Source organism: Mercenaria mercenaria, chromosome 14, assembly GCF_021730395.1.
Source record: "Mercenaria mercenaria strain notata chromosome 14, MADL_Memer_1, whole genome shotgun sequence".
Lineage (NCBI taxonomy): Eukaryota > Metazoa > Mollusca > Bivalvia > Venerida > Veneridae > Mercenaria > Mercenaria mercenaria.
Window position 1 is genome coordinate 68,932,077 of NC_069374.1, and position 13,339 is coordinate 68,945,415.

The 13,339-nt window shown below is 37.3% G+C and overlaps 1 protein-coding gene across 1 annotated transcript; it reads left to right on the forward strand.

Moving 5' to 3' along the window:
* Positions 1–4,508: 4,508 nt before the first annotated feature.
* LOC128548229 (uncharacterized) lies at positions 4,509–12,868 on the forward strand. Its single transcript, XM_053522693.1, has 6 exons — positions 4,509–4,577; positions 5,502–5,606; positions 6,059–6,325; positions 6,521–8,327; positions 8,482–12,212; positions 12,458–12,868. Exons 1-6 carry the CDS (start codon positions 4,509–4,511, stop codon positions 12,866–12,868), a joined length of 6,390 nt encoding a protein of 2,129 aa, XP_053378668.1.
* Positions 12,869–13,339: the final 471 nt, after the last annotated feature.

Genomic DNA, 13,339 nt, shown 5'->3' on the forward strand with positions numbered 1-13,339 from the left:
TGCATATATTGGAAGACCCTTGTAAGATCTGGGAAAATGATCACATACATGAAGGAGTCAGATAAATCAAATGAATCTCGTTCGGTCCGAGTGAAGGACACACAATGATGTTATTTTAAAGTGTTGAACTATTGATATATTGGCAATAAGATTAAAAGTTCTTTTATACTTAGATCTTTATCACTGAAAAATAATTATTACTGCACTGTATTCATTTCTTGGATTTCCAAACTTAAGAATTAATCACGATGCCAAATACAACTGAAGAAACGTTTTTACAAATTTAAGTGCATTATCTGTTGCCAAGTGTCTGACATTTCTTCCTTGGATATAGATTGTAGTCTGCAGTAAGAAATAAAAAATGTTATGCTACAATTCCATAAACACTCTACTTCTCTTTTGGACCATGGTCAGTTTCAAAGGCATAGAATGCATATATTGGAAGACCCGTGTAAGATCTGGGAAAATGATCACATACATGAAGGAGTCAGATAAATCAAATGAATCTCTTTAGGTCCGAGTGAAGGACACTCTATGATGTTATTTTCCAGTGCTGAACTATTGATATATTGGCAATAGCTTTAAACACTTCATTCTCATATTTTCATCACTTTCGCACAATTGTTATTGGACTTCACTTTATTCAATGTCATGGATAATTTACCCTATCTGACAATATGCAACCATCATTGCTTCTGTGCCTATCAGTTATGTTTGTTAGATATTACCCAGAAGTGTCGTACAGTGTAAAAAGAAGAAAAATATTATTGTATAGTTATAAATTCTTTTTCCTTTGGATCATGGTCAATCTCTCTATGCTAATCATATTTGTAATCAGTGATATGTTTTACTGAAAATAGTTTACTTAAACAGCCTATTTGAGTATGTATTAACGGACTATTTGCATTAAAAGTTAAATATGTATTCATGCTCAAAAAGAATAAATACTTTCAAAAAATTTTTACTGTTGATTATGCCATGGTACAAAAGTTGTTTATGTACATCTGTTTTATAGTTGTTTATGTACATGTGTTCTACACATATTTGTGACATATTTTAAACAAAATATGACATTTTTTTTATGGTTCTTAACATTAGACTAGTTTTGTTTATGTCTTGTATATTTGTATACCGGTATGCAGGTTGGTAAACAATAACATATATATTTTTTACTTTTGCCTTGCAGTTAACTGTAGCAGTGATTGCCAAAGTTTTTAGCCCACCATCATCAGATGGTGGGCTGTTAAAATCACTCTGCGTCCGTGGTCCGTCCGTCCGTCATTCTGTCCGTCCGTCCGTTAACAATTTCTCGTTATCGCATCTCCTCAGAAACTACTGGGGGGATTTTGGCCAAACTTTGTCAGAATGATGTATTGGTACCCTAGTTGTGTGCCCCTGAAAATCAGACTGGTACAACAATTTATGTGTGAGTTATGGTCCTTTGTTTATTTCTATAATTTACATAGATTTATATAGGGAAAAACTTTGAAAATCTTCTTGTCCAAAACCACAGAGCCTAGGGCTCTGATATTTGGTATGAAGCATCATCTAGTGGTCCTCTACCAAGACGATTCAAATTATTTCCCTGGGGTCAAATATGGCCCCGCCCCGGGGGTCACATGGTTTAAATAGACTTATATAGGGAAAAACTTTGAAAAACCTCTTGTCCAAAACCACAGGGCCTAGGGCTTTGATATTTTGTATGTGACATCATCTAGTAGTCTTCAAATAAGATTGTTCAAATTAACCCCCTAGGTTCAAATATGGCCCCGCCCTGGGGGTCATATGGTTTACATAGACTTATATAGGGAAAAACTTCGAAAAAAATCTTCTTGTCCAAACCACAAAGCCTAGGGCTTTGATATTTATAATGTAGCATCATTTAGTGGCTCTCTACCAAGTTTGTTAAAATTATCCCTAGGGTCAAATATGGCCCCGCCCCGGGGGTCACATGGTTCATATAGACTTATATAGGGAAAAGCTTTTAAAATCTTGTCAATAACTACAACATTCAAATTTGGACCACATGTATATTTTTGAGTGGCAAGATGAACCTTGACATGAGTTTACCTTGATTTGACCTAGTGACCCACTTTCACATTTCTGTAGCTACAGCCTTCAAATTTGGACCACATGCATAGTTTTGTGCACTGAAAAAAACTTTGACCTTGACATTGACCTAGTGACCTACTTTCACATTTTTGAAGGTACAGGCTTCAATATTTGGACCACATGCATAGTTTCGTGTTCCGAAATGAAATTTGACATTGATTTTGACCTAGTGACCTACTTTCACATTTCTCAAGCTACAGCCTTCAAATTTGGACCACATGCATAGTTTTGTGTACCGAAACAAACTTTGACATTTACATTGACCTAGTGACCTACTTTCACATTTTTGAAGGTATAGACTTCAAATTTGGACCACATGCATAGTTCTGTGTTCCGAAATCAAATTTGACCTTGATTTTGACCTAGTGGCTTACTTTCACATTTCTCAAGCTACAGCCTTTAAATTTGGACCACTTGCATAGTTTTGTGTACCGAAATAAACTTTGACCTTAAGATTGACCTAGTGACCTACTTTCAGATTTCTCAAACTACAGCCTTCAAACTTGATGCACATGCATAGTTTTGTGTACAAAGAACTTTGTCCTTGAAATTGATCTAGTGACTTACCTTCACATTTCTCAAGCTACAGCTTTCGAATTTGGACCACATGCACAGTGTTGTGTACGGAAATGAAAATTTGACCTTGAGCTAGTCAGTAAGTCTTGAAATTTGAAACACTCAAAAATGGCACATTGGTGGGCGCCAAGATCACTCTGTGATCTCTTTTTGTACAAGTTTTATATATAGTGTTCATTAAACATAATTTTGCTGTTCTCGTATACTTTTTCTACATTAATTACAATTATTTCATAACATCAACTTTAGTTTTGCACTTTTCAAACTTTTCAATAATTATTATGTATAGTTCTTTAACAGTTAGACATTCTATGTCATGCTATCTCTTTCCCTTTATTAATATGCATGTTGAAAAACATGAATACAAATAACTAGAAGGTGCTTACTGATACTCTTTGATAACCCCCTTTCAGTTAATTATCCTATTGTTTACAAACTGTTTCTTAGATTCTCACATTAATTTGAACTATTTGTTCATGAAAACCTGTATCGTTAACCTACTTTGTAACATATTAAGCTATGTTTGGCATTTACAAAGGAGACAGTTACCGGTGCTCTTTGATACGGTGCCTTACAGTTAATTATGCTATTGTTTACCATCTGTTTTGTTCATGTTTTGTAATTTGATTTCAACTATTTGTTCATCATCATTTGTAGTGAAATATATTTCAAACATATAAAGAAATGTTTTGTATGATTCTTAAAACAACTTTATACTCTTGACATACATTTAATATATACTAGTCTGTTTGCTGGTAAACATTGATATATATGTAACTGAGAGGCGGTTACTTCCTTTTATGGTCTATTATACCTGTACACATTCAGAACAACTCTGTTTGTGCTGCTAAATTCTGTCTGTAATACTGCTCTTTGAAAACCGCCTTTCAGTTACATTGTGCCAATGTTTACCAATTTGTTTTGTATCTGTTTTGTATATTGATTTAATAAAATTTTAGGTCTATAACAATGAAGTTTGAAGTGCTGAAGAAATCTTAGAAGTGAACAAACAATACATTTCACAAAAGCTGGCAATAGACAGACTTAGGAACAGTATCAGGTAAATTTATAGCTCCTTCATCATTATTCAGATGTATGTTTTACCCAGAATCTTCTATATTCATAACCAGTTACCCTCTTGATGACAAGACTTTAGTCTGTACTCCTTCTTGATTAAAAAAGTCAAGGTAAATGGGGATGTAATCTGCAAAATTGTTCATATCTTGAACAGAATATCTCCTTTTCATTCTGAGGTCGTGCACAAGAAATTATTTACTCCTTGCATCTTCAGATAATTTGTACCTCTTACTCACTTACCTACTCTTTTTTTCCTTTCAGGTACACGACACAAGCCTGCAATATATAATACAAACTCTAACATTGTGCCAGGAAAGAAAAAACATCCAAAGAATAGAGGACAGGTGTGCCAGGTAAGGAATTTTGTTCTGTATTGATATTGTTGGTCAAACTCACCCATTAAATCTTCCTGCTGTTCCTATATTTCTACTTCCTGGTATTCTCTTTCATGTATTTTCGTATCTTTTGTCCCCCATTTCTGAACTTTGCATTATAATTTCTCTATCTGATGGGTATGTATTCTTTAACCATAAAAATTTCAACTGACTGTTTATGACATGTTGTACAGCAGAATACAAAACATTTCCTTTTAAACGGGACAGGAAATTAAGACAATGGCTCTATTGAACTTTCATTCCCCTGTGCCTTACAAAAAAGAAACAACAGTGATATATAGTACAAAGCTAAATACAAAATGTACATAAAACATTCATTATTTACAGGTGTTTGTAATTGTTTAAAAGATGCCAAAATCTAAAAAGAAGTCACTCAGAAAACTGAGGGAAGAAGACAGCCAACGGAAACAAAACTTTGTAAGTTACATATTAGCCATCATCTTTTATCTATCTCATTCACTTTCTTACATATCTCATTACACTTCCTGTACAAAAATTCTGTCTTACCTCACACTGAAGTTTACTTCAGTTCTTATAATAGCCCATAAGTAACATTATTATATTTTAAAGTTGGTTCAGCTTTAACTGAATTCCTTTTCATCATTCTTTTTAGTGTAACTAAATACATTTGTAACTACACCAAACGGGAAAGTCGATGTTGCACATTTAATGAAAAGACAGGACCATGTGCAGCTACATCTGTAATTTACTCACCCATGTACGACATAACATAAACCTTTCTTTCTTATACTAGAAATATAAATCTGCACATTTAATGAAAAGACAGGACCATGTGCAGCTACATCTGTAATTTACTCACCCATGTACGACATAACATAAACCTTTCTTTCTTTATACTAGAAATATAAATCTAAGTGAATTATAACTTATAGATTTTCTGTATGTTAAAGCAGCTAAATAAACATACTGACAAGCAATGCAGATCAGTATTACGCGAACCTCATTTTACTAGAAATCCCATCAACTTTTAACTCTCATTAAAAACATAACTGAACGTCATAAGACTTTACATGAGATAGACTTTTCAACATCAGCAAACATCAGAACCTGATTATATGTTCCATACATACACGTGCTATGTCATGTGCCATATTTGCATACATGTTTTGGAAAATAGCACGACACCTCTGCACAGACAACTATTTGCTAATTTAGTAGTTTTACGCTGGAAAGGGGTGGGAGTGGGATTGCAGGAAATGATTCCAAAATGTTCCCTTCAGACAACAGGTGGTTTAATACACATGGCCGCATTGTGAACTTGAACTGTATACTCTCTCTGCTTATTTCCTTACCACAGGCACTGTATTTTATAAATTTCAGCCATCAGTGTCTGCTGAGTGTCACAGCCTCCATGGTTCATCTGTAGTACATAAAAACAATGTTGGAACACCTCTTTCAGCCGTTGATACACCCACGGCTTCTAAGGTAATCCCTTCCGTCTACCCTACAGAACTCCCTCACCATCATGCTGTTTTACTGGAAACATCACTTAAAGTTTCATCTTCAACTTGTGCCTATTATTTGCATGTTCTGGCTTGATGATTTTTAGCTGAGATATTTCCCTTGATATGTCAACTTCTGCGATGCCTTTAAACTGCTAATAATTCCACCATTTTTTGCAGAATTAATCAACGTTATGCCTACTAGCGTTTTTTATTGTACTGTTACATTCCTCCGACTTTCAAGTCCGTTAAAATGTTTCATTCTTGTGATTTTCCAGTCTTTGCATTAAGGGACTGGAAACATATGTTTCTTAAGTGTTCTCAGTAACTAGTACTTTTGTCAGACATGATTACATACTGCTTAAAACTCCAGACAAAATACCATGTTTTTGTAATTTTAGTAAGATAACACAGTTCTTTTAACACTTTTTCCAGATTGCTGTTGAGGCTGGTTTCCCTACAATACACGAAGAATCATTCCATGGCCTTCATCCAAGCAGTGTTCTCTCTGGATCAGTTGATATACAAGTCCTTGACTACTATTCTCAGCTGTTAAAAACTCAATTTGGACTAACATATGGACTTATTCCACCATCTGCTGTGTATCAGCTGCAGACCTCAAAAGAACAAAAATCATTGACTCAAATTGTTTCCAAGAATACTGCAAGTGTACAGATGCATTTCATCGACAGTCATTATGTTGTAAGTGCTAAAAAAGACAATGTCTTAACTGTTTTCGATTCACTGCGAAACAATAACAGAACACATAATTTAATGCCCCAACTTCAAATAGTGTATGGCAGTGTTACTGAATTTATGATAAACTATATTGTGCCACAAAGTCAAGGAGCATCTGTGGACTGTGGAGCTTTTGCAGCAGCTAATGCATACTTCTAGGTGAAAGGTGTGAATCCTAGTGACATCACAATAGATCAGAGGACAATACGAACACATTTAAAACTTTGTCTAGAAAGTGGTGTAATTTCTGATTTCCCACATAAAAGGAATTTTATGTCAACATTGCTGTCTAACTACTTCCATGATCATACTCAAAAGACAAGACAGAAGCAAAGACAGTTAATGACAAGCACAACTCTTCCTTCCGATTCTAACATAACCGCACAAAAGACCCTGAAACAAAAGAAATGGAGAAACAAACAAAAGCAAAACAACCCTGAACTTTTCAAACAGAAACAAGTCATTGAACAGCAAAACAGACGTGAAAAACATGTCAGTGCCAATCCCATAGCTGCCAAAAGCAAAAGGGCAATGGAGCAAAGGCAGGCAAGAGAGAAACAAGCCAGTGTTGATCCGATAGCTGCTAAAAGCAAAAGGGCAAAAGAGCAAAAACGGGCCAGAGAGAAACTTGCCGCTATCGATCCGACAGCTGCCAAATGCAACAGGGCAAAGGAGCAAAGGCGAGCAAGAGATAAACTTGCCACTGCCAATCCGAAAGCTGCCAGAAGCAAAATGGCATTACAGCAAAGACAAACCAGAGAGAAACTAGCCAGTGCCCATCCGATAGCTGCCAAAACCAAAAGGACAAAGGAGCAAAAACAGGCCAGAGAAAAACTAGCCAGTGCCCATCCGATAGCTGCCAAAACCAAAAGGGCAAAGGAGCAAAAACAGGCCAGAGAAAAACGAGCCAAATCCGATCCAATAGCTGCCAAAACCAAAAGGGCGATGGAGCAAAAACAGGCCAGAGAAAAACGAGCCAGTGCCGATCCAATAGCTGCCAAAACCAAAAGAGCGATGGAGCAAAAACAGGCCAGAGAAAAACGAGCCAGTGCCGATCCAATAGCTGCCAAAACCAAAAGGGAGATGGAGCAAAAGCGGTTAAGAGAAGCATTAGCCAATGCTGATCCAATAGCTGCCAAACGGAAAAGGGCGAACGAGCAAAAGCAGGCAAGAGACAAACTTGCCAGCGCTAATTCTCAGAAAGCTAAACAGAAGAGGGCTGCAGAACAACAAACACACAGGGAGAGACAGAAGAAACAGCTTCAGGATGCATCAAGACATTTCCTTAATGATATTTATCAGTTTCCAGAATTTGTTTGTACTTGTTGCAGTCGAATGATGTACAAGAAATCGGTAGTATCTGTTCATTCTGCGTCTTTTAAAGAAGCAGACCTGCAATTTCTTAACAACTGTTTATCACACGCTCTTTCTATGGACAGCACAGAGTGGTTATGTAAAACATGTTTACGATACATAAAGCTGAAGAAATTACCTCCTCAGACTGATGAAAATAACCTTAAAATTCCACCGGCCCCTGAAGAATTACAAGACCTTACATCTTTGGAAGAAAGGCTCATTGCACAGCATTATCCTTTCATGAAACTCATAGCCTTGCCAAAAGAAAGACAAAGTGCAATCAAAGGTGTAGTTGTTAATATACCCTTGGAAGTTGATACAGTTGTCAAGTCTTTACCTCGAACCCCAAATCAAGCAGGGCTTCTCCCTTTTAAATTGAAAAGAAAAATAAAATACAACGGACATTACACTTTCCAGTACATCAGACCAGAAAGAGTAATGAATGCCCTTCTTTGGCTCAAGGACAATAATCCTTTATACAGAGAAATACAGTTGAAAGACACATGGCAACAGGAATGTTTGAATGAAGATACTAATACTTGGAATGAAATCACTGGAAATGTAAATAATGATGAAACAACAGACACCGAGTCTGTCCTTAGTGGTGAAAGTGAAACCTCTCAAGATAGCGAAACTGATACTGATTCACAGGAAGAAATTGTTCCCATAACACAAAACAGAGTCTAATAATTTGCATTTTGACACCTGTGTACAACCAAGTGACCCTACTATTGATGCTAGCAGAATAATATCCATCGCTCCAGGTGATGGTAAGAAACCTATCAAAATATTAGAAGATAAACAGTTTGAAGAATTAAGCTTCCCATCTTTATTCCCGTCAGGAAAGTTTGGTTATACGTATGAACGACCAGTTAAGTTATCAGCTAAGAAATATTTCCAGAGACGCATTCTGAAAAAAGGGGGAAAGTTTGCTGCGAACATAGAATATCTCTTCGTTGCTCAGTTCATTACAGAATGGCAGCAGATCCTGTCTTCTATGTCAGTAGCCCTTAGAAAGTCTTTAATTGGTAACTGTGGAGAAAATTACAGTGCAGGTTTTTTCAAGAATGCTGACCATATCCGACCTTTACTGACCAAAGATGATGCCTACAGGTTTCTAAGTCCCATACGAGGTAGTCCACCATACTGGCAAAAGGTTATGTCTGAGTTAATGGCTGCTATTAAGCAGTTTCAAATATTTACTTGGTTCCTAACACTGTCTGCAGCAGACATGAGATGGGAAGATACATTTACTGCTATAGCAAGACAACAAGGTAGAAAACTTACCCGTGAACAGATACTTGAAATGACCTGGGATGAGAGATCGACACTTCTACGATCAAATCCTGCAACTGCTGCCAGGCATTTCCACCACAAAGTTCAGGCTCTGTTTACAAATATTCTACTCTCCCAAGCTAATACTCTTGGTAAAATTACAATATATTTCTACAGAATTGAGTTCCAGCAGCGGGGTTCACCACATGTTCATGCCATATTGTGGGTTGAAAATGCACCAAAACCTTCAGATGACAGTGGAAAGATCTCAAACTTTGTAGAACAATACGTCAAGGCCAATTTGCCAAATGAAGATGAAGAACTCCTGAATTTGGTTGAGAGTCTTCAAACCCACACACATACAGCTACATGTAAAAAGAAAGGAGGAAGTTGCAGATTTGGTTATCCTAAGCCCATTTCTGATCTACTAATCCTTTCTAGACCTGATCCTGATAATGATAATCCTAAGAAACGGAGAGACGCTATACAACTTCTCACTCAAGTTAAGGAATTCCTAGAAGACGAAACTACTGATAAAGACAATTTCACCACAACAGATATACTTCAGAAATGTGAACTGCCTGAAGTCCTTTATTATGAAGCTTTGAAATCAGCTACAAAAACTGAGACAATTTTCTTGCCACGCTGTCCTAGTGAAACCTGCATCAATAATTATAATCCAGATATTCTCAGATTATGGAAAGCCAACATGGATTTACAGTATGTAACTAGTCCAAATGCAGCCATTGCATACATAACAAGTTACATTACTAAAGATGAGCGTGAAGTTGGAGCCGTACTCCAGGCTGTCAGCAAAGAGATGAAATCACTAAATATAAAAGAACAGATGAAAAAAGCTGCCTTCTCTTTTGCCAATGCAAGGAACGTCAGTGCTCAAGAAGCTGCATATAGAATTTTAGGCCTCCCTTTGTATGTATCCAACTTCACAACAGTATGGATACCCTCAGGATTTCCAGAGAAACGAATAAGAATCTTGAAGCCTAATCAGTTTCTACAGTCACTGGATGATGATGATGAGTACATTTTTTGCACCAACATTATTGATAGATACTCTGCAAGGCCTGCAGAACAACTTGAACACATGTGCCTAGCTGAATTCGCCATGTGGTATCAGGTTCAGTCTAAAGACACTTCACAAGATGAAACTGATACAGATCAATTTCCACAGAATGCAAATGGCGACGAAGCCTCTGATGAAATCCTTCAACCTGTAGATACTCTGCACACAAATCCTAATAACCAAACAGTGATCACACGTTATGGTAAAATGAAACGACGAGCTCACCCAGCTGTAAGATACCATCAGTGTTCTCAGAGTAAAGATCCAGACCTATATTCTTACAATCGTATGCTTTTGTTCATGCCTTGGAAAGACGAGAAGACAGATTTGCTAGCAAATTTCCCCACATACACTGAACATTATGAATCTAGAAAGAACCAGATTGAAGACACTTTCTCTACTTTAATGAGATTTGAAGATATTGTTGAACAAGCCATTACTCAGATTCAAGACCAAGGACCTCTACAGCATGCATGGGATCAAATTGCACCTGAAACTGAGCACACGCAAGCAGATCTTGTTGAAGAAGGCTATGTGTCAGATGAAGACTTTGCCATACTGAATCCCGATGTAAATCCTACCTCTGTATTTACAGGAACACATGACCCATCTTCTATACCTGTATCAACAGTTGAAGTGATACCTGATCTTCTCAATGAGATAGACTATAGAAAACTAGTGCAGTCATTGAATTTCGAACAACGCTCTGTTTTTCAGTGTGTTTTAGAATGGTGCCACAAAATACTTCTACCCACAGACAACTCTGTTGACCCATTACATATCTTTGTAACAGGTGGAGCAGGTACTGGCAAGTCACACTTGATTAAAGCTATTCACAATATGGTTTGCCGAGAACTTAAAGTCCCTGGTAATGAACCTAGCAAACCAACAATACTACTAATGGCCCCCACTGGTACTGCAGCATTTAACATCGGTGGATGTACTGTACACTCTTCCTTTCTTCTGCCCACAAAAATTACAGAGATATACAGAAAACTGTCAGATTCTACCTGCAACCAGTTAAGAGTTCAACTCTGTCAACTCAAAGTAGTTGTTATTGATGAAATCTCAATGGTCAGCTTGAAAGCATTCAATTACATTGACAAACGCCTGCAACAAATCAAAGATTCAAGTCAACCATTTGGTGGTATATCTGTCATAGCTGTCGGAGACTTGTACCAGCTGAGACCTTTTGGTAAATATGTATTTGACAGCTTTTCTGACATCATGCAAAACCTTGCAGGATTAACATGGCAGGAGCTTTTTACCATATTTGAACTGAAACAGATCATGCGTCAGAAAGATGATATTGAATTTGCCTCCCTCTTAAACAGACTGAGAACAGGACAGCACACTTCTGCGGATATCCAGACATTACAAGCAAGAAACATAGATACTACAGATTCACAATATAATCCAGATGCACTACATATATTTTCTCGAAATAAACGTTCAGATGCCCACAATAACGACAGATTAAAGGAATTACAACAACCTATCATATCCATGACAAGGAGAGAAAGACGACCTGCAGCTTTGAAAGATTTCATTGTGCCTGACAATCCAACACACACTGGAGAAATAAGTAAAACCATAGAACTGTGCAAAGACGCAAGAGTGATGATCATAAGAAATATTGATGTTACTGACGGTTTAGTGAATGGTGCGCAGGGTACTATTGTTGACTTCTTGCCTAACTCTAATCAAGTTCAAGCTATTCTTGTAAAGTTTGACAAAGAAACTGTTGGCCAGGCAGCCAGGCAATCATTCCCAATTAACTTATCGTCTTATCCTCGTATCGTAATCCCCGTCAAGCGAGTAGATGTTTCATTTTCTCCGACACCAAACAAACCTGGACCAGAAATCACTTGGACCCAGTTCCCAATACGACTATCATTTTCATGTACAATCCATAAAGTACAGGGATTATCCGTAGATCAACTGGTTGTATCATTTGAAGACCCATTTCAGGGTGGTCAAGCATATGTTGCTCTCAGTCGTTGTAGGACTCTTCAAGGCATGCAGCTGCTTCATTTTGACCCTGCAAAAATCAAGATATGTAAACTAGTACAGAAAGAAATGGATAGACTTCGACTAAATAAGAAGCTTCCAAATCCGTGCAATGTTCTTCAAGAACCGGTATCATGCTGCACTCTTTCTGTTAGTCTCCTAAATGCCCGCTCACTGGCACTCCATTTCCCTGATGTCTTAGCTGATCCGATTACACACATGTCCGATGTACTCCTGTTCTCCGAGACTCATCTGTATCAAAATCAGACTACCGTCCATACAATACCTTCATTCGACAGTTTCATCTGTCAACCGGATAAGAAAAAAAACACCATGGGCTTGCATTCTACTACAAAAACACCTTAAAATGCCAGCTTGTACCAGTTCCGCAACTACATCACGCAGAGGCATTAAGCGTGTGCATAGCGCCTACAACTACGCCTTTAACCATTATATTGATATATAGGTCTCCATCTGTGAAATGGAGAGAATTTCACTACGATCTAACCAGTCTATTAGACTCTCTAAATGGTGTACAGAATACTATCATTCTCGGTGATTTCAATGAAGATGCTCTTTCTCGTGAAAGTCAGAGAGCTTCAGTCCTGTTAGAGAGATATGGTTTTGTCATGACAGTACGCGAGACAACACATACGCTTGGTGTCTGCTTGGATCACATCTACCTATCGCCAGATTTATCAAAACGATACACATCGTGTTCCTTCCATCCTGTCTACTATTCTGACCACTTCTATGGCAACCTCCACTTGCAATGGTACTGTTAGATATTACAGTAAAATAAACAAGGTAATTGCTAATACCAGCTTAGTGTTTATTTTCACTTAACATGATTCCTTTTACCAAGTGTGTCCTTGTCTCCTGGCTTCATTTATTGTAAAATTGTCTCCAGCCCAACACTGGTCATAAAAAAACTTATCTGACAAACCAACTCCTTAAGTCTATTTCTTCCAAATATACATGCATACTTGACTACACTTCTACTTGCAAATGACCATAATTATATAATTGATCAGCGGTCACCACATCTTAACCTTAGTACCAATGAACTAATACTTCTTACTCCTTTTGCAATCACTGAATGCATCAAGAGGGTGGGGGGGTGGCATTTCGTGTTCGACGAGCTCTTGTTACTACTATCATGTAAATATGGTGCGTCTTTAAACGGACATTCGTTTGAACTAATTATAAATCACGTGATCCCGAAGAATTTCCGATCGGTTACAGAAAACGATAAA

What these genes read in the sequence shown, in the direction of transcription:
- LOC128548229 (XM_053522693.1), top strand. Translation starts at nt 4,509, where the DNA reads ATGCCAAAATCTAAAAAGAAGTCACTCAGAAAACTGAGGGAAGAAGAC. An exon ending in GCCAACGGAAACAAAACTTT is followed by an intron (nt 4,578 to 5,501) that starts GTAAGTTACATA and finishes TATAAATTTCAG; the next exon opens with CCATCAGTGTCTGCTGAGTG. An exon ending in TCATCGACAGTCATTATGTT is followed by an intron (nt 6,326 to 6,520) that starts GTAAGTGCTAAA and finishes GCATACTTCTAG; the next exon opens with GTGAAAGGTGTGAATCCTAG.